General features: G+C 35.0%; 1 protein-coding gene across 2 annotated transcripts; it reads left to right on the forward strand.

Annotated features, from left to right (window-relative positions):
* The first annotated feature begins 338 nt into the window (after positions 1–338).
* Positions 339–22,733, forward strand: LOC117341635 (zinc finger protein Dzip1-like). Of its 2 annotated transcripts, none has more exons than XM_033903493.1 (23): positions 339–480; positions 4,252–4,517; positions 5,300–5,371; positions 6,643–6,708; positions 6,857–6,994; positions 7,888–8,109; positions 9,366–9,410; positions 10,726–10,923; positions 11,404–11,511; positions 11,802–11,891; positions 12,583–12,666; positions 13,401–13,503; positions 13,714–13,765; positions 14,362–14,491; positions 14,746–14,823; positions 15,473–15,578; positions 16,481–16,685; positions 17,457–17,711; positions 19,222–19,357; positions 20,526–20,588; positions 20,820–20,890; positions 21,543–21,628; positions 21,991–22,733. In XM_033903493.1, the coding sequence occupies exons 2-23, from the start codon at positions 4,257–4,259 to the stop codon at positions 22,089–22,091; spliced, it is 2,670 nt and encodes an 889-aa protein (XP_033759384.1). In that variant the 5' UTR covers positions 339–480; positions 4,252–4,256; the 3' UTR covers positions 22,092–22,733. The 2 variants fall into 2 exon arrangements, with proteins under 2 accessions (XP_033759384.1, XP_033759385.1); XM_033903494.1 differs by lacking the exon at positions 339–480 and adding an exon at positions 785–892.
* Positions 22,734–23,026: the final 293 nt, after the last annotated feature.

The following is a 23,026-nucleotide window of genomic DNA, read 5'->3' on the forward strand; positions in this document are numbered from 1 at the left end:
TGAGGTAAAATCATACACTAGCTGGACAAATGGTCGCGTCGAGACAGACCGATAATATTAACAATCAATGCACTCAATATCGTGTACATTATTTAGCTCAGTGGGTTGTATCAATAATTTAACTACCACATGTTGACTCGTCCAATATTGATCAATACATAGTATTTGATGTGACAAATAAGTACTGCAAGTTCGTTGTAAAAACCACGGACATAGATATGTTCATGTATATTTATATCAAAGTCCGTGTAAAAAATTAGCACAGGTTTTACTTGAAATTAGATGTTGTGTATCGAACGCGCTCAGTATAAACTTGACTCACGCCAAAATCTCGCTCTTGGCGAGATGCAAATTCCATCATGGAATCATAGAAGTTGTTGATTGTCGCGAAGGCGACTTTTATTCACTGAAAACTCCATTTCGTTGTGCTGATACTTGGATCCCGGTCGCACTGCGATTGTATGGGTTAAGTCTGATAAGGTAGGTCATAACACACAGCTGTTATATCATATAGATAAAGTGTTGCACGCATGCTACAAAACTGTCAACACCTGTCAGATTCGCACCTGTGTGAGTGACGAAGTGACGTCGTTGTCGCATGTTACCTGTACATTGTCTGACGGTAAAGATCGTTTGTTGGTTTTCCTATAGTGATTTGAGGTTAAGGGATTGATCGCTTAACTATGAATGGTGCCAATTAACCGATGCTTGTGATGGTAAGATTAGTTTGAATGTTTTGAAAATTGCAATACGCGCCTCGTTGTTCTTGTTGAGACTTGTTTGACGTCATATATAGACAGTGACATTACATAGTTTTCTATGTTTACTTCACTGTGTGATGGCTATAATGGATTTACACGAGGGAAGCTAAATGTGAATGAAATTTGATTAAGTAAGTACATACTTTTTCGAATTAAATCAGATTTATGGGTACATGCATATTATTATAATTTTGATAAGAATTTGCTGGCCGATCATGAGAGGGCCCATATATATTGCAATGTTTACTTTCAGTGCTGTAGGAATGGTGATATAAGATGAAGGTCCCCAATAACCAAGGATACAAGTATAGAATAGGTGTTCTGATCTTCACTTTTCATCAAGCATTATTTGAAGAAGGAAAGGGGGGGGGGGGGGGGGGGTTGAAATTCAACAGACAACAACATATAGTTCTGTACTGTGTACTGTCAATAGAAATAATAGAAGAAAACCCTTGAGGGGAAATCCAGTGGGGAGGGGTATATATATATATACTTTATAATTACAGTATATACATGTATGTATATATAGTCAGTGTTCCAGCTAGGTCGGGTTAGCAGGGCGCGGCGCCCTGCCCCTAATTCAAAGTTAGAAATTCGCCCCGCCCCTTTTCCTGTTGTACTGCCCTTTTTCTAAGTGTCATTGATGCTCATTTTGCCTCGTATACTCTACATGTAGATCCGATTTGCTGAAGCCATGCAATATACAGTCAGTCAGTCACTAATTGGTCACCTGTAACACTAGGCCCCTTACCTGTAGACCCTTATCCACGGTGCTGATGGACGCTGCCCGAGGCAGAGATCGGTCAGCTGGGGATCGAGCTGGTGTTTTAATAGATTCATTTAACCGTGACGAGTCGATAGGTCGGCTGGTAATCCAATTAAATCATGATCACCAAGGCTTTTTGAAGATGGACAAAGTAATGATAATGGATGGAAATGTTGTTTTACTTATGTAAACAACTTTTGACAAGACCGAAAAGAGCCGCACGTTTGTCGTAAAGTTATCCCATGAGCACGTGTGCATTGGCGATCAATGTATATATCTTTGAAATTTTCTTCACATGACAACATGAAATCCTTCTAGTGTAAACCAAGCAATTTTTAGGTAAATGATCATGAGATCACTTTCCAGTGATTTTCCAGTGATCAAAATTAGCTTTCGGTTGATTTTATTTGATGAAGTTTGGCGGGACGCCGGAAATGGTTCGTTGTAAATGCAGATGTCGCAAATTCTTTGTTGGATTGACGGATTTCTATACAAAATGTTTATTTTTCATAAATAAATAAAGGACATATAAAAATATCTGCTCATGTGAATAATTGTTGCAAAAGTTTAGTTTATATTGTGTTATTTTCGTATCTGAAATGCCGACTCTGCATTAACTGCGGGTCATGTGATAGCCAAGTGATTAACTTACATTTCTACAACAAAATGTTGACCGTTTGTTTACGAGAGCAACGGAACAAATGTTTGATCAGAATCTTGCGAATCATGACCGGCCCTAATTCGTTTACCATTTCTTATAATTAATTCAAGAAAATGTTAACTTGCTATAATTTCCTGATTTTAGTTTGCCGTTATTTCTAAAGAGTCTAAAGTGAAAGTAGAAATTTACCGCCGCTTACAAGATACATCGTAGTTATGTGGACGAAGTTATTTGGACGAAGTTTATTCAGATATCAAATAATAGATTTTCTTTTACTTAATCATTTTTTCTCGTATATGCTTGACCACATTTTCTCCTTTGCTCCATAATATCTTCACTTACAATTAGTCGTCTTACAATCACAACGGACAGACCAGAGACCTATATTAATTAGTTAGTATATAGGTCTCTGGACAGACCAACTTCTGGTTGAAAATATCGCTCTGTTGACTATAATCTGATAGTAACTTTTTGATTGGACGTAATTATCGTATATGGATTCTCTCAATACACCCTTAAATTGAAATAATGCTAATATCATTTTATTTTTGAATTACTCTAGGTCATACTGTAACTTTTACCATCAAAATTAAAAACAATATTTGAAGAATAAAGAGAAGAAAGAAGACACTTTTACACACAAACGAAATAATAAAAAAAAATTAACAGATTTCTATTTGTCTCTATGAATCGGGTCATTGTCCTGTAAAATAAGGTAGAAGATAGATAGGCCTGGAAAAAATGTTGGCACAAAAATGCCTTTTTTTTAGGCAGCGCCCTGCCCTTTTCAAATCCTAGCTGGAACACTGTATACTTATTTGAAACTATATATATATGTACTGTAATTGATGATGCATGATACATCCCACCTTGCATATTATCATATAATCAAAATTTGACTTTAATTCCTTGTGATTTAAGAATGGTTAAACTTATGTATACTGTTACAGTATGTACAATGTATACGTATATATTAGTCTCAGTGTGAATCTATGAGCGTGTCCCCAATCCTGTACTCATTTTGATTCATGGGACTTGCAGAATTTCTAGAAATGATTTGACTTCTTATTGTTGGACTCTTTGTTTTTAGTCATACAGTTGAAAATTAAAGGATTCATTAAAATAGACTGTAGATTGATCAGTGTAGTTTACGTATGACATACTATGTATATAGGTCATCAGACTGCAGGTTGACCACTAATCTATCATATGGCTGAAGCAAGGTCATGGTCAGGATGCATGTTAACAACTTATCTATATGGCTGAAGCATGTATTTAAAGTTGACACCTCATGTCACTTTGATATGTGTTTGACAAAAATCATCTAACCAAAACCATGTCTGGTTCCTGACAGTGATATCAGGGCAAGAAATAAAATTTCAGTATAAGTATCAATGGTCCATAATGTAAGTTCATGTTCACAAGAACTGGCCAGAAGGTGAAACCATTTTTACTGAGGTGGTGAAATACTGTTCAAAGGGGAAAAAAGTAAAGAACAGGTGATTAAGGTGTCCCGACACTTTATCACTAGCCCTCCACCTCTGAGTTGCGAGTTCAAAATGCACATGGGGAATTTGCTTCGTACTGACCATAGGCCGGCAGTTTTTCTCCAGGTACAGGCTTTCCTCCACCTTCAAAACCTAGTGGCATGTCCCATGACCATTGCTGTTAATAGGACACAATAAACCAAACTAAATTGTGGGCATCTTGGATTTTTCTTCTCTATGATATGGGTTACTGGCTGGAGTAACCACTATTATCTTCGTGTTCTGTTCTGTTCATTGTAATAAGTTTTAATATGATGTTTATGGACATTTTTATAACTAGTCCTCATCAAATCAATTAGAATACAGATATGGATATAGTCAGTTACATTAATTTCAAGGGGCATCAAATATGATGAAAATTATATTTCTAATCCTTTTCTTACATAAGTATAATGTTCATCTTGAAGATCATAATTTCTGAACATATTAAATTGAAAACATGCATTATTTGCACTAGAAATTATAATTAAAACATATAGATATACATTGTATATATCTGTATATTCTTAATTTTAGAAACCATGGCGACCGAATTCATGTATTCCCACATGCACAACCCTTCAATGGGGAGTCCGTACAGTAACTCCAGTTATGGCAGTCACATGAATGGATATGGACCAAAACAAAATGGAAAGAGCTTTGCCTTTAGAAAAAGATTTGAGAGAGTGGATTGGCGGAAGATTGCTTCTGTAGACATTAATCAGATTGCACAAACTCTTGACTTCAATGCCCTACAGGAAAACATCATGAACATTACATTTTGTAATATTGAAGCAGAGTTGGTAAGTGGCAAGGCAGAACCATTATCAGAAACAAATCTGTTAAATATACCTGGACCTGATCTTCATATGAAATTGACGAAGCTTGTGTAGGAAGTCTGTAAATGAAATTACAGAAATACACATCTGTATAGACTGGATATGTTTTGGGACATTTTTATCCAAAAAAGAACAAAAACCATCTATAGAGGACTCCCACAACTAAATCAGCCAATTAGTTGATGTTTCACCCGAACCCATAGCCCTAAAGAAAACAATTCATGTTTCTGAAATTTGTAGCCACTTCCTGAGTAATTAACATAAATGGAATAGGTTTTTTCCTGTATAAGAATAAAGAATAATTTTTTTAAACTTGAAAATCGAAAATATACACTCCTGCTGAAAATAGAATGATGTAGGACTACAGATGGACAAAGGTTGGAACTCCCTAGATCGGGGTTCCCCACTCCACTGTTAATGTCGGGGTTACTGTCTTTTGAGTAACTGCATGCTCTTATTTGCCATCTAACCTATATACAATTACATCATTTATCAGGTAGTCAAATCTTCAAACTTTAATTTGATATAGATTTCACATCATTATTGATAGTAAATTGTTTGGTTTTGTGAGTTCCGGATCCTAAAGGGTATATTATTTTACATTACTGAATTGGCTTCTGAGTAAGTGATTCTTGTCCTTTCGTGTAACAACTATACTATGAAAGAAATAAGCTAAGTTGATTTTCTTCTGATGAACCATTTGTCTTTCATTTATTGAATCTTTCACTTTTTATTTTTTTTTGCAGGATTTACGTATGGTGGATCCAAACTTTGTCAAGTTGTTCAAGCTCGCCCAGCTGTCCATTGAGTACTTACTGGTGAGGAGAATGGCTAATGCAAACTTACTTACAGCATGTTCACCTATATTTGGTTATCTTATTGAGAAAAGGATGATTTAAAGGGATATGATAGGAAGTAATTATACCCACTCCCTTTGTCATATAAATTGGCATGAGTGATCTTTGTCCCTATTGCTGGTGTCATAGGTCTCCTGACTACATTTTGTATGTGTCAGTGCTCGCAGGGGGAATAACTCTTTACAAACTGTACTTTTATGTACTTCTGACATTCGAATGGAAATCTTTTTTCTTGGGAGATAGCATATTAAGAGTGTTTCATAACCCATTAAAACATCTACTTTATCTTGTGTTGGTATATATTTATTTCATCAAATATTGAATGCTGATACTCTTGTAGCTTTGAATTAAAAGATTATTTAACATGTTAGTTTAAAAACAAAATTGCCCCAAGTAAAATATAAAGGGGTAACAGGAGGGTGTCGGGCCCAGTTTGGGTACGTCAAACTGCACCCGGCTCGCCCTTGTGGACCAACAACCCAGGTTCGATGGGTAACTTGTACCTGTCGTATAGAGAGAGAACAAACGTCCTGAACTACAATTAACCATTTATTAATGATGACATAAACATTTATAACATGAAATTACATAGAAACACACAACAGCATAGGCCTAGCTATATCTAACATCCTAACCTAAAACCAACCCCCATACCTGTACGACCTAACGAAACCCAACATCCCGACTAATACTATCCACCCAAGACCCTACAAAGCCTAACGCTTCATTAGTACTGACGAGGAAGACGTGACAGCACACAGGAAACTAGTCCATCAGACTGCCCAGTATACGATACACCACCCTGAATTTATTCCACATTTAACAATACAAATCTATAAGGACCAATCACAACAGAGGATTCACAGGGGCACATAGGCACGACAGACACTGACGAAAAAGCAAGCGACTACGAACAATGCACGACAAAAACATCAACCAGAGACAGAACACATGAACAGAGGACTAGCAAAGGTCAAGGTGACACAGGTACACATAGTACAGACACAACATATAGACATGACATATAGTTAGCGTTAAGCTTAACCCTGTCAGCTTATTCTGGCAGTACATATACGATAACACCCCCCCGCTACAAAGGAATTTCTACAAAAAGCTGAAGTTAAGTCTCACACAGTCATTGCAGTTAAGTTCACAGAATATCTGTTAACTGAGAACGCAATAATTCAACATAACAGTCAAGGTCACCAGTAACATAATCATTTTACCCACAGCATTCTCAAGAATATCTGACTGGTGTGATAGCTTCTGTGGAGGAAAAGATGAAGAAATCTCAAGAAGTGAGTAGATTTTTTATATCATTAATTTGATATAAAATTTGAAATGGATTTACTCAATGTAGTGAACCAAAGTGTTTACACTGTAAATAAAATCATACACTGTTGATAAGTTCAAATAAGTTACTGATATCTAAAAATAATGTTTTAGGAGCAAAACGAGGTCAAACAGGCAGAAGATAAACTGAAACAACAATTAGCAGATGTAAAGAAAGAGAGTCACAAAAGGAAGAAGTTGCTTATGGCACAACAACAGCTGATACATGCTGGATCCGGTAGTTATAATAAGGTAAGGCAATGATCGCTGTATACATGCATGTACAGAGGGCCATGATGGCCAAGTGGTTAAGGATTTACTGACACTTTATCACTAGCCCTCGATCTACCTTGTGTTGTGAGTTCGTAACCCACGTAGGGTAGTTGCCAGGTTCTAACCCAAGGTCACATTTTGTTGCGTAGATATTCCAAATTCAATGGACCCTGGACCCAGTTGAAAAATTGTTGAAAAATCCCTGAAAGCTCTAGGCATGCAGAAAATCATAGTCACTAATACATAAAAGTCATATTATACAGATAAATACATAAAAAAGCATATAATGCATGTAATGCCTGTACAAAAAATCACTCCTGGTGCATTACTGGTGCCATCTCATTAAATATAAAAATTTAGTACATAATCATTTGACTGCATGCTTACTGAAGTTTATATATAGTAATGATATGGAATTAAGAGGTGTGAAAAAAACACAAAAAAAAAAAGACTATTGAAAATTAGAATAATTAAGAAAAATGGATGGAAAATCTTAAGTGAAGAAGTAGTACACCAAGTCGGCCATATACCGGTCATATTAAAATTATAAACAAAAATAGTGAAAACATGAATGATCAATGCCTTGATAGGGGAAGTAATTCTGATTAAGTGTTTCATGGTTTTAAAAGAAAAAATGAATTTCTCCAATGCAGTATTAGTGGTACCCATGGTTTTCTAGAAAACCAACAGGCAAATTGTTATGTATGATTTGTATTTCACAGTATATCGTTTTTGCTCATATATATAATAATATCTTAACCGTTTATCAAGAACTTATGCTACATTATAATATCTGTTTGAAAAATAATTGTAAAAAATGATATAAAATGAATATTTTTTCAACAGTTGACATTCATTAATTTTCCTTGCAGTGTCCGTTTTGCTCCAAGGCATTTTTAAACAGTTCCTTCCTTCAATCGCACATTAATCGCCGACATGGTGATCAGTCATACGCCCGTCCAGCATCCGTTGCAGCGCCAACACAACAGCAACCAGAAAAACCATCTGAATTTCAACTTCAGATGGAAGAAATGAGGGAAAGGCTACATGCTACAGAGACTCAACTACAACAGGAAAAAATCAAACGCAAACAGGTATACAAAAAATCAAACGTAAAAAGTCAAACTCAAACAGGTATACAAAAAATCAAACGTAAAAATTAATAAAAAACAGGTATACAAAAAATAAATTGTAAAAAGTCAAACGCAAACAGGTACATATTGTATGCAAAAAATAAAACGTAAAAATTAAATGCAAACAGGTAAACAAAAAATCAAACATAAAAAGTCAAACGCAAACAGGCATACAAAAAATAAAATGTAAAAATTAAATGCAAACAGGTATACAACAAATCAACAGTTATAATGTAGCCATGTTATCAATGAAGCAGCCCCAGTACAACATAGCTATGATCCTACTCATGTATAACCAGGGCCCAGTTGCTCAAAGGGTGATTAGGCTAATCACAGTTTAACAACAATTTTAAAATCCTGATAGAATCATTTCTGGTAAAATTAACTTTACAAAATTTTATGAAACTATAACACCTGTCAGTCTCTTCCTACCTGACAATTTTAAGGAATACACACTCAGGTTTTGAAGTAAAGGAGAAATGAGATTTTCACTAATCAAGTAATTAAGCTAATCACTTTTTGAACAATTGGGCCCTTGAGCTTAGTGTATCTGTCCTGGGCCCAGTTGTTCAAAAGGTGATCAGGCTAATCACGGATTTACAACAATTTTAAAATTATGATAAAATAAATTCTGGTAAAACTAACTTGATAAAATCTTATTAAACCTCTAGCTCTCTCCAGTCTCTTCCTACCTGCCTGTTTTAAGGAAAATATATCATAGATTTTTAAGTTAATGAGAAATTAGATTTTCACTGATCAAGTGATGAAGCTAATCACCTTTTGATGTGGGCCCAGATTGTTTAGTTTTGAGTCCAATCTTGTCATTTCATTAAGTTTAAGATACACTGTCATCCATTTAAGTCTATTATACCTACAGGATGTAATTTTGTGTACATTGTATATATATATTGTGTGTCGTCTGATTTGAATGCTTTTAAATAAGTGAAGGAGTGAAAAATGTACCCAAGGTAAACTGTCAAGTTTAGACTAAGATACAGATAATTTACCAGGATTGAATCCCAATTCAATGATTGCATTTACCCTACCCTGTCATAGTATCAAGATTTAATAAAGAACTGTTTGTAGATCTATATAAACCAGAATACAAACAATATATGGAAGTTGTCTTTTCTAATTAAGAAAAAAAAATCTGATGTTTCATAATGCTAAAAAAGTGACATTTTGTGGGTATGAATTTATTTATTTATTAATTTCAGGAGAAAGAAAGGAAGATGAAACTACAGCAAGTAGAGGCTATGCCTGTAAGTTATGTTTTCCTTGGACATTCTATAATCAAATTCATGCAATTTACATTATGGGAGATAGCTATGTCTAAAGTATTAACCATTTACCCCGATATTTGTATCAAATGTAGAGTAATGAAATATGTCACAAACACTATTACCTTTATATTTTGAATTGACAATACAGCTAGGGGTAGAATTGTAAAGTTATATCTAGATTTAGGAATTTGTAATCCTGTTTTAATCTGGCAATAATGGGGCTGTGATAGATCAGTCGGTTAGAACACCTGCCACATATTCTCAGGTGAAGATCCAAGGTTCATGGTTCGATGCTCCCTACCCATGTCGGTTTGTGTTTCTCAGAAGCTGAGAAACGGGCCGGTCTGTGTTGTTGTGGTTGCGTCCATAGGCAAGACACTTTTACCCTAATTGCTCCAGATGGCATGTGATGAGTCTCTATGTTGATCAGTGAGGTAGTCACCAACTACTACAAGGAGGCCAAGCCTCAATATGACCCTGGTCGTTCACGGGGTGATAAATGCAGCAAACAAACAAACAATCATCTGGCAATAAAGATCTGCCTGGTGATAAAGTCACCAAGGTCTATTCCATTTGAAGATGAACATGTTAACAAACTAAGCTTATCCCTAATGAAGTCCATGTTTGTGTACTGCTTATCACAGGATATACATGGTGTATTACAAAGTATATAATAATATAGAATTATTTTATCAAAGATAACTTATACTTCAGACTAGAAGTTTAACATCCGAATCCCATGCATTGTATGTGTATGGAAATTTTAGCACACCTGGCCAGAGGAGCTGGTGAGCTTATCCGTCATCAGGCCATCTGTCGTCCATCAACATTTCCTTTAAATCCCTACTTTTCCTGAATGCCTGAATGGATTTTGATAAAATTTGGTTCGGAGCATTATTGGGCGAAGGAGAACTTACTTTGCATAGCTAGAGGGTGTGGCTCCCTTTGGGCCGGAGGGGTGCGGCTCAATAGGGGAAATAGAAGTAAAGCCTTTAAATCCCTACTATTCCTGAAGGCTTTAACAGATTTTGATAAAATTTAGAATCGAGCATTATTGGGTGAAGGAGAACTAATGTTGTATAAATGAAGGATGGGGCCCGAGGGGCATGGCTCAATAGGGGAAATAGCAGTAAATCCTCTAAATCCTTACTAGCTTATGAAATAAATTTGAATGTTCTTTTATTTTAAATTGATGACATGTTTTATTTGGTAGCTTTTTCTTTCCTTTCTTACGTAGATGCACATGTAGACGAACCTTAATTTAAATACATTTTCTTTTAATTCGAAAATTTAGGATTCAGAAAAAGATGTGTACCAGAGAGAAATTAATGCATCTAATAAGAAAATCAATGACCTTGAGAAAGCTTTTAATGAAAAGCTGTCGAAGAGGTCAGGCCTTGGTGAATTAGAGGATGATATTGAGGTCGAAAAAGAACTACTGCACAAGCAGCGCGAGGAAGTCGCCATGATGAAAGAAGAGCTCGGTGCTCAGGTAGGAAAACTCTGCTGATCCAAAGTTGCTGTAAATGTGATTATTTTCAGGGGGGGGGGGGGATGTTGGGTTAATTTCGCGATTTCAATGTGTAAACTATACGCGTGGGGGTAATTTTCGTGATCAACCCGCTTTTGCTTGTAGTTCAAGATTATTGAAATTGATATCACAATAATACAAGGTGGGAAAATTTCGCAAACATATGGAGTCTGCATAATTAGCGTAAATTTCCCCCTCAGCGTTAACAGTATAGGATTGTAAGCATTCTTGATATTGAAAAAGGAAACTATGAAGGATTTATGGTAAATCCAATATTGAGTGAGAAATGTCCAGTCATATCTTATGTGTTCAAATACACAATTATTTTAATAGAATGGAAAATGATTTATCAATTTAAAGCGCCTTTTGATTTTACATTTTGATGAAATGGTAGAGAGAAAGCCAATTCTTCATGTTTTCTTCAAATAATCTTTATCACAGATGAAAACAGTAGAGTCTGATGTAGAAAGCAGGTTTGCAAAGCAGGAGAAGAGATGGCAGAAAAAGGTCCAGAGTTTGACCCGCCAACATGCAGATGATATCGGCAAGGTACTGTATATCTCGATTCCTTAGGTTATATCAGGATTATTTTAGTATGAATCATTGAAGTAAAAATGATTTTCCAATGAAAGGATTTGTTGTGTTGTTTACTTATGAAATTAGAAACAGTTTAATTGTCAGAAGTCCTTGAAATTAAACATCTATGAATTAATCATTAAAATTTGAAAATTATAATTATCCTATCATTATCAAAAAAGAATTATATTAAAGAAACTTTTGTTGAATTTGTGAGGTACATTAAATATGTTTATGATTTATGATGTATCTATATTTTACAGCTGAATGTTGTTCTGGCGAAAGCTGGACAAGCTATGGCCAAAAATAAAGATGGCCAGCAACATCAAAGAGAGGTTCAATCTGTTCTCAAGGTAAGTTAAGAAAAACAAAATAAATAAGGGGAGATAATTCAGTTTTGATAAACTTACAAGAATTTTAATTCATAATTCATAATAGATGCAGAAAAGAGGCATTGAATTTTTATAGTTAAACTTTTTCAAATGTTTTGGGCACTTGTTCTTGGAAAATTTCCTATATCCTTCCTGCAAGAATAAATACCTTCTAGAGCCAAAATGGCAAATGTGAAAGTGAAAAATATATAAAAAAAAGTTGTGCTCAATCGCAAGTTTCGAAGACAATTATAAAGAATATGTAATATGATAGATAATATGTGATTTTATTAATTCAAAATTTATGTAGTTCATAGCATAAATATGTGCAAATGTAGCTCCCCTCTCTACCTTTTTAAAAAAAAATTGAATGGTATGAATTAATCTGGAGAATGAATGGTGTTTCAAAAACGATCAAACGTGATGAAATGAAAATGAACAAGTGAAAGAGACGTCATGTGTGAGGCTTCATGGTGTAATAGTGGTGAATCAAGGGTCCCAGCCCTGGCATCCCTAAAATTAAATTTGAAACCGAAAAAAAAAATAATGAAAAATTGGAAGATAATTGCATTTTATAAAAATCCATTTTGTTAGAGGACATCATTACTATATGTATCACTTACCAATTTAATGTCTTGTAAAGTCTTAATTCTCATGTGTTGTTTCTCTGCAGCGATCCAGGGAACAGGAGGAGCTATTAAGGAGTCAAGGAAGTCAGGGTGATGAGGATGATGTGGAACGGATGTTCAGGGAAGAGGTAGATAAGTCTTGATTTAGATGTTTATCCTTAAAATGTCATTACCGATGAAAAATTCTTAATTTATGATTTTATATTTATTTATAAGGTATTCTTAACAATGTCTTTATTACCACAATCCTGATGAATTTCATTACTGTTGCGGTGCCACAAATAATTTTGTTCAAGGTTTATTTAGATATTTCATATTTTATAAGAAACCTTATTAAGAAAAAAATTAACGGTACAGTTGTTTTTTGTATATTTCAACACTCCCTATCTGCCTTCTTTTAATGAGATGAAGGGGCTGTGATAGCTCAGGTGGTTAGAGCTCTGGACATGTAATCTCTGGTGAAGATCAGAGGTGCGTGGTTCAACATTTCCTACCCAAGATGGTTTGTGTTTCTTGGGAATCTGAGAAACGGGAGGGTCTTGCGGTCATGGTTGTGTCTTTGAGCAAGACACTTTACCCTTATTGCTCTGGATAGCATGCGACGGGCCTCCCGTATGTTGTTCAGTGAGGTAGTCACCAACCACAACAAGTAGGTTCCGCCTCAAATTGACCCTGGCTGTTCACGGGGATAAACCAAGTCCCATCCCGTCCCATCCCGTCCCATCCGTCCCATCCCGTCCCGAGGCAATGTATCTAGCTAAACTCAGGAACTGCTGATGCGATCCTCACCAAATTGTGTTTCTAGTTGTACAGTCTTTTAATCATGACACTTAATGAAATATACATTGGGTGTCAATTACAGCAAGAATTAGCCCGAAGTGAGGTGACGCCTCTACGACTTGAAAAATCTAGTCAACGAAGGAGCATGATGATGCCAAGTGATGATGATGACGATGAAACAACAGGTAAAATTTAATGATTTGAAATAAATATACTATGAACTGCCAACTGTCTTCAGCAGATATACAATTTTATCTATCCTGATTAATGAATGTAATCCAGACTTAAATTACAAAGAATTATATTTGGATTTGGATTTTTTCCCTCTGATCTCTCTGGTATGAAGGTTTATTTGTATATTTAACTGTGAATTCCTGATTTTCCCTTTTCTGTAGAAATGGCCACAGCTTCACATAGCCTGACCCAGTCTCTCCACAGTACCTACAGGTGAGTCGTCTAAGGACTTTGTTTGGCAGTACACTTCTTTAATGAAAATTAATACGAAAACAAAAAATATCTTTAAAAAAAAAAAAACGGCATGGTTTTGATGCTGGTGGTTATAATGTAAAACTACTGGTGAAATAAATCAACCAACTAATGCGTTTCAGCACAGATAACAAAATTAGATCAGTTTTAAAAAAAATTTGGTGATAATAAGACTGCTTTTGAATCAGGAATATAATTTTATTAATGTGTCATTTGAAAAGATGCATCCACTTATTCAGCTTGCATTCTTATCTATGTTTCGTTTTTAACTGCATATCTGTATTTTGCATTTACCGCTACATTGACCACTCACATACTTCATCTTGACCAGTAACGCCACCTGTCGCGTCATATCCGGGGCCAAAAGAATATTATACGGCTATGCCGAAAAATAGCAAAATGATTGGTTCTTGAGAAAATTGTGTTATAGGTCTGTGAAAAATGAGAAATCAGTAAATGGAGGTAATTCACGGGGTAAATGTTAATATATTATTTATGGTTAATCCAACCATGCCCCATGTTGTAGCATCTTTCCCAATTCTTGTTCTGTATTGTAGGAGTGGAGAGCTGACATTGAGAACTACCCAGTTCCTGGAAGAACTTCGTAAGAATCCCACACTTAAGGTTATGCGTGATGAACTGGCCTCATTACTACAAGACCATCTCCAGAAGATTGGTATCGCTCCGGTAAGTCTACCCAACCTTCTCAGATTGATTAAACCCAACTTTGTCACGTAGTGAATTTTCTTGGTTCAAGAATTATTGAAATCAAATAATTATGTTAATATTTTCAATAATGCCTTAAAAAATAACAACAGAAAACAATTACAGCAAAATATCAACAACAAAAGACAAAAAAAAAATATATTGACCCGGGTTTAAATTTAGATAAAATGTTCCAAATTTAAATTTCATTTCCGATTATGAATTTTGTTTACCAGGAGATGAGAGGCATTCCAAATGACGTCCTTGTCAGTAAGATGGGACTTCTGAAGACACGCCGACAGGCAACAATACAGGTCAGTAGATAGTGCAAACACGGGCTGTAAAGAGAGGTAATTCACAGTTATATCGATAGACAGCCTTCTGTAGTAAGGCCTATTCCACAAAAACATATATGGGACGGGGGAAGGCTCTTTAATAAATTACATGTGGTGGAGTGGGTTCAAACTAAAATCACATCTATAGGTTGGTGGGGTTTGAATGAATTGATTCTGTTGTTGGGTGTATACGATATGTTTGTATGTGTACCATTTTCTACATCAAAATTGCTTCTAAGTGGATATGTGGGAGGGTTATCAAAGTTTTAAATCGCTTCAATAAGTGGTTCCTTCCCCCTGTCCCTGATATATTTTCCTGGAACAGTCCTAAGGATGTAGTTATTATTCTAGTATTGATTGTTTGTCAATAAAACTGTATGAAGCCCTAAGGTATGTTTCTGGATAATTTGGTAAAGTGCTGTATTTCAGTAACATCAATGTTAGGTTCTCTTTGATAGAAATATTTGTTCAACTAGAAATATTTGTTCAACTTTCAGAGAATATTAAATATTTGTATAAGTTCGGCAAAAATCAATGTGCTAATTTGATATTGGTTCATTTTGGAAAGTTGTCCCGAAAATTTATGAAATATAACCTTGTACTGACAGTAATTTTCTTTGGTTTATAGAAGTTCCCAATATTTCCCGAGTTTCGAAGACAGTGTAATGCTTATGCAGAACAGCAGGCCAAAGAAAGGCTGAAAGAAATGAAGCGCTCACCTGTCACATCTCCAGGTAAGAATCTTGAAGATGTTGGTGGCCGTATTGAATATCAAATCTTGAATTAACTATCATGTAAAGTCATAGTGTATATTTCAGTTGATTTGACAGCATTTATCATAAAATGTTAAATTAACTCAAGATTCAATTCAGTTGATGTCAGTTGTCGTCAGTTCAGTCGACCTATACACGTCTGTTTTGTCATATCCATCAATGGCTGTGTTATCTATATCGTAAGGCATACAGACATATATATATCTAAAACCGATAAATGAAATGGTAAAACCTGCTTCTCAAATTCCTCATTATGATCAATTATACCATCGTCAGAGACCCACGGTTGAATGCACCACGCTACACTATTAGTAAGCGTAGCATAGCTTAGTGCAATCAACCGTTGGTCTTCGACGATGTGCTATACATGCATGTGTGAATGTTTTCAGCATTAATACTGAATTTAGTATTTCGGAAATATTTTCCCCCAATAACTGTACACTTAACTTTTGAGGAACATAGCTTTTTCAGTATTTCAAGAATCTGGCTCTTTCTCCCATGTAAAACTTAAAGTTATATATAAAATTAAATATAACAGGCAAAACATGATATAAATTCTTTGGTATGTAATTAGTTATTTACTCACTTTAAATTCAGTACGTAAAAAGAGAATTTTTTTTTTTTTTTGGGAAGAGATAGCTTAAAGAACTTATGGTACTGTATGAAATTCTTGTTTTTAATCAACTATACATGCATGTATTCACTCTTTGTCAGAAATGTAGTATTTGTAAAAACAATCATATTATTAAGTAAAGTATGTTGTAAAAAATCTCAATAATGGAGGTAACAATTTTATGTACTGTTTTTGATATTGATACATTTTCATTGTATATCTTTTTAAATCTTCACAAATTCTTTTACAGCTGGATCTCGGACCACAAGCCCCCAGAGGTCACAAGCCATCAGTCCGTCAAATCAGCCTGGAGTTCAACGCAAGGCTCCACAGTCATCAGGAAAAAGCAGCCCGTCTCGACCTAGTCAAACCCCAGTCCCCAAACCTCAACCTCGTGTTTCGAGCCCACAACGTACCATGCAGTCAACAGGAACGACAAGTGGAGGACGAACTGGGTATGTCAGCTCAATTGTTGAATAAAAATTCCATCCGTCTCTGATCATCTGTGTGGAAGACTGCAGATATGTTTTATAGGCTTGCGTATAAAATAATTTTTGTGATTTTGTTTTCATAAAGCACTATTTCTGGAGTACTGAAAATCACTTATATTTTGTGTGGGATTTATTTTCGCGTTAATATACGAGGAGAGTCAATCAAAAATTCAAACCCTTCGTGACTATTTGTAAGAAAATAATATTTTTTGACATTGGCTAACCAGTTAGTGTTAATATTGATGATTAATAATTCATGTTTAACTCGTAATTTATCATAATTTTTTAATCTACTTTAAACATTACATAAAATATTATAAACTGATCAATCATACAATATTGTACATGCTTTGACATTAATCTTACTTATTAATTGAGTTTTACTCTTGAACCATTCTGTTAAAACGTAGTTTCTGTACATTGTTCTCTGTGGCAAGTACCTATTGTGTTCGCACCAATTTATCAGACCACTAACTGTATGCAGATACAATTAAAATGCCATTAATTTCCCATTAAAACCCCATACACCTGTTAATCCGTGCCATTAATTCTCACCATTGGTTTTCATCAGTTTTAATTTAATTAGGTTATGGTCTTAAATTTAAGTGTACCAAAATAAGTAAATGTTCAGGTATGCTAATAAGGTATCTTGGTATGACTTTAGCTAAGATTAAAAAGACAGAATGTCTGTTACAAAAAAAAGTCTTACAATACTTAATTGATTTCACATTCCAGATCCAGTGTAGACTGGACAAGTACCCAGTGGGATTCAGATGACGATGATGACGATGAAGAAAGCGAGGAAGAACAAGTCTTTAGACATGTAACTCAAATAAAATCAGGTCCTCGTAACATCTCACCTACACCTAAACCTAGGACGTCACCACATCAGCCCGCTCCAGTGTCTCGTCCGCCCGGCCCACAGGTCAAAACAGTCATTTCCAAGCCTTTACATGATGTTGATGATGATGACTGGGACGATGATGAAAGGTAGATTTTACTTGTCTTGAGTGATGATAGCTTGGGGAGAGTATATTTTTTATGTCACAGAAATTCTTTTTGTGCATTAATTTAAAGATTATGAATTATTCAATAATCTGTAAGTGACATTTATTTCTGAAAAATAAAACCAGTTTTCATCAGTGATTTTTTTCTTGTGGGGAGTGGGGAAGGGGTGCGCATGTGGGTTAATGTTGCATTTATAATTAAAAAGAACAAAAATCGTCATGTTTTTATATAAATTCAATATTTAATGATTTCCCGGTAAGTTCTGTTTGTTTTCTTGATCGGATTTTAATGTTAGGTGTTCAACGTCTTTATCGGGATGTTTTCGTCGGTCCTCGTGTTCTCGCGTGGTCACGTGACCGGCACGAAGGACTACATTAACACTTGGTCGGTAAATATGGCCAGAGCACCCGACCAACGTATTTTGTCGTACAAACAGATATGATGCACTTATTCATCGTGCTAAGAAACCGAGAAAAAGTGCTGTACATTCTTCTATTTATTCAAGTATGGTTACATAACGGCGTTGTAAACTGGTCTTAATTGACGAAGTGCCGATTAATTGACTACTTTTTAAGTAATTTTGACGATGTTTGTCATTTTCGTAAGAATGTACAGCACTTTTCGTTGTTCTCATACAATGACCTTTACGCTCTTACCTGTTTCATAATTATTGATTTAGGGTAGTCGGGTGCTCTGGGACGATTTATAGAGCAAGTGTTAATGTTCATTCTCCAATATTGGAACTCTTCAGTGTTTTACGTATCGAAATCGGCATATAGAAAAGAACAAACGTTAATAAACGAATGCAATGGATCGTAATTAATTCAAATACTTATTTACAGATGATTTCCAAAGACATAAGGTATAGACGTTTTCGGCTGTACATGCAAGTTTGTAAATTCGACACTGTGATAAAACCACCGTCCTCGTCGTTGCCATGACAGCCGATCGAAGCTCCGATCACGAATGCACTGTCAAAGTGAAAGTTGAAGTATTTTTCGCGACATGCCGTTTAAACTTAAAATTGCATTCACACCTCATATTGATTGGGGTTGTTTAATCATACCTGATCAATTGAATTGTAAGAAAACTAACAAAAACACTAAAAAACACAGAATGAAGCCTTCGTGTCAGGCAGTGCAGACACAACGCGGGATCTGTAAACAATGTGACGTCATTGGAATGTACAAGTTGCAACAATGTACAACAATGTATTTTTTACATGAATACACTAATGAGCAACAAAACGGGACGCAACATTAACCCACATGCGTGTGCAAGAAATTTCACAGGTGGACAGTTTATGAGTCTCCAATATACCTGGTTTAATTGTTGTCACAGTAATTATACAATCTATGGTAGACTCCGATTCGGGTGAAATTGAGACAGATTTAAATATAACTTGTTGAGTGGAATCTCCTGGGACAAGCTTATTTTACAATTGCTTTTATTATTAATGAAATATTGTAAAAGAGGTTTTGTTTTTTTCCAGTGAAGTGGACCAGGGAGGATTTGGTAAGCCAGCAATTCAGAGATCTAGTAGTCTGCCTATGAGAGGACCAACCAATGTACAGCCCAAAGGTCAAAAGGTCGCAGAACTCTCTCGATCTATTGAGTACCAGTTAGCTGTAAGTGTGTGAATTATGTGTATTTGTTACCTGTATTGTGTATGAGGTGTCTACTTTGTGTATTGAGATGGTTCAACAATATTTTTTCCCCCTTTTTTGAATCTTTTAACATACAGCTGTCCGTCTGTCAATCAAATGTTGGCTAGACTTTGATTTTATGTCTATGTTTCGGTCAGTACATGGTTTGTGATGTTAGTAATCTATTTATTTAGAACTAATATTGATTATTCATGGTGTTCCGATTCATTTATCAAGTTTTTTTAGTATCACTTGTTTGGGGTTTTTGACCAATGAAAAGAGTAAGAAATCTGTTTCATCAGAAATGCTCGACATCATAATACATGAAAGAATATTAACTGATTGGTATAACATGTGAGAAAAAACTTTGTCACAATCTATCACTTGATTAAGGTTGCTGTTTAATTAATCTATTTTTAGTTAACTGATCTCCGATTGGATAGACAAAACTGATGTTTGATCAGGAAGTTTCAACTGATTCCCTTCACTATTAATTCTTTAGAATATCTTACAATATTGATTCAGCCGAGTTAGATTTTCAAAATGTTTGATGAAAGAATTTTCAGGACATCTTAATATTATGTTTCTATTAAACACTTGTTTGCCTCTATTTGGCCAAAAAATCATAGGTTGAAGTTTGGATTATTTTTTGTGTTTAGCTACATTTCCTTCAAAAGGACTGAGAACCAAAAGTCATTCTCAAGAAAGGATATTGTTGTTGTATTTTTTGAATAATGAAGAATTATCAACACATTTAAAATATTTAAGAATAATTTATTTTTCTTTCAATAACACTGATTTTATTAGTCCCCTACCTACCGGTGAAACCAGGGGGACTATAGGTTTCTTCTCAGTCTGTCTTGTACGTACATATATATATATGTATGTAATGCGAATGGTTGTCAGCGCTCTAGCGGCTTCATTCATTGAGAGATTTTGAACAAACTTCACACTATGATATAGGACTGTAATATCTCGCACAAGTTTGAGTTTAGGGATTTTTAGGTCAAGGTCACTGTTTCTATGTTTAGCAGGGCTGGTAGGGGACATGTATTCCTTTAGCGATTATACCCTGTATGCTTGCTATTTTGATGAAAGCAATATTGGTCTTTTATGTACATGTCTACATTTATGATGTTTGCTTTTACAGGGAAGGAAAGCAGCAAAGCCAGTAGGAGGGATAGATGTTATGTCAAAAAATAAAAACAATGAGGTAAATCAACTAATTAAGACTATATATATATATGAGACTTAAAAAATCATTAATACACAGCTGATATTGTGTCAATGACACAGGAAATTTCTGCAGTATCTTAAAAGATATGCAATATTTTTACCAATTTGAAATTGAATAAACATTTATTTCACTCTCGACTGTTACATTAACTTTTAAGGCAGATCTGTGTTTAAGTAGACTTACACAAGTTATTTTTTTTTTCACCAGGATGAATCTGACAGTAACTGGGATGTGTCTTCAGTAGAAGAGGATATCTCACCTGCCAGAGCTGCTCCTAAGTAAGTCAAATGTTAAAAATGGAACCTACTAGATATGCTCTCTCACAAGTAAGTCAAATGTTGTAAGTGAACCCTATTAGATCTGCTCTAACACAAGTACATATAAAGTGAAATGTTAAAAAATAAAACCTACTAAAATATGCACTATTATAAGTAAGTCAAATGTTGTAAGTGAATCCTACTAGATCCTCTAACACAATTTTTTAAATGATATAAGTAACCCCTACTATATCTACCTTGACACAAGTAAGTCAAATGTCGCAGTGTATGTTCCACACTAGATCTGCTAGATCCAAGTAAATCAACTGCTCCTTAGTACATGTAAGTCAATTGTTGTAAGTGAATCTCACTGGCCTGTGTGGATCTCCCGATTAAGTCAGATGGCTTTCCAAGCCCAGTCAATTATAATTATACATCTTGCTCACGAGAATTGTTCCCTAATGTAATTGTGTTTTATGTCTATTTTGTCTATGGGACATTTTGTCAAATTTTGTCTAATTCTGGTTTTTAAACTTTGTCTCGTCTTGGTTGTAAATTGTATCTAATTCTGCCTATGTTTTTGTATATTGCTTGTACATGCACAGTGACTAATTCTGTCTTAAAATGTGTACATTATAGATTTTATAATCATAATCTCAATTACCATTGACAGGAAGGCGCCATTACCGGTGAGGGGAAGCCACGCATCTGATACCTCCAACACCTACGGAACTAGTGTCTGGGGGTCTTCATCCAAAGGTAAGTCGTACTGAACAGTTATAGAACAGAGGAAATCTTTTTCTTCAAAATTTGATGGAATTGCAATTATTCCAATTCTATTGTTTATAATATTTTAAAGAAAACAAACAATCAAGGGTAAGTTGACTCTCTGCTTATAGTATATCATTCTATTTTCACAATTTTATCCTTGAAAAGGGGCACAAAATAGATTCCCTTAAAAACGTTTGAAAATTCAAAGCATGATTTTTTCTTCTTCTCTATTCCATGCATTTTCATAATAATATAGGTTCCATTTCTTGTTTTATTGTGATCACAGCAAAGTATAACATTGTTGAAGTATTTTCCAGACAAGTCCTGCACTATATTTTTTCTATCCACAGCTGCCAGTACTGTTCCTGCAAGGTCTGCACTGATCCGAGGATCAACTTCAGATATATCCGATGTGAGTTTAGATGACGAGTTAGACTTGGACAATATATAAATCTTAGTTCACTATGCTTGCCATACTTACCTGTATCCGTAACAAGTACCTCCAAACCCAGTTATTCTATTGGACACCAACCTGTGAAATAGCCAAGTCTGAATCGCACAATGACGACAGCTCATCTCCTCGAAGTTATGATGTGTTGGTAGTGAAACATATGGCTTCCATATACAAGACATACATATTTTTACCTCAGTTAAACATTTTTGGGCTTTTTCCTGTGAAAATATATCCAATGGGACAAATTCAGAAATACAGGAATAATATACATGACAGGTGCTGAAGAAATACAGCCTATTATACAGTACTGTTAATTAAATATTTTCTCTGTGTGGTCCCTGTTCGGCAGATCTGGAGTCCTCTCGTTGGATAAATATTATACTGGAACAGCCTTTACATCAATTTACATACTGTGCCTATATATCTTGTGAGATTAGGTTGTGCTTGAAGTTACCGTCCATTAAGTATACATTGTTAATGAGAGATTAGTTTTGACATAGTTTGTTGTAGAGATGTATCTGCTTGAATGCTATAAATTGATGGCAGATTTTACACAGAGTCAGGTAAATGGCTGTCATACACTGAAACTGTAATCACTCTTATTATCATTACATTGGGAATTGTAACAATTTATTTTCCCAATGTCACAAAGAATAATATCATCATTTAAACACTTTTTGCAGTTTTAATTTCCATTACAATTTCTATTTAAAAGTCCTTTGCCAAATTTTTTTGTACAAATGAAAATGTACATATTTCTTTAGACAGGATTCAAACTCAGTTCCTCTCCAAATGGTATCTTTTAAATGCTAGGGCTTGTTAGATTTCATGGTAACCTGTGGAAATCTTCTGTTTAATATAATGATCAATATTGTTTACTGATTTCTACATCAGTACAGGTAAAAGTCGTTTTTATATAAGTTATTACACAA

The sequence above is a fragment of the Pecten maximus genome, chromosome 14, assembly GCF_902652985.1.
Source record: "Pecten maximus chromosome 14, xPecMax1.1, whole genome shotgun sequence".
NCBI lineage: Eukaryota > Metazoa > Mollusca > Bivalvia > Pectinida > Pectinidae > Pecten > Pecten maximus.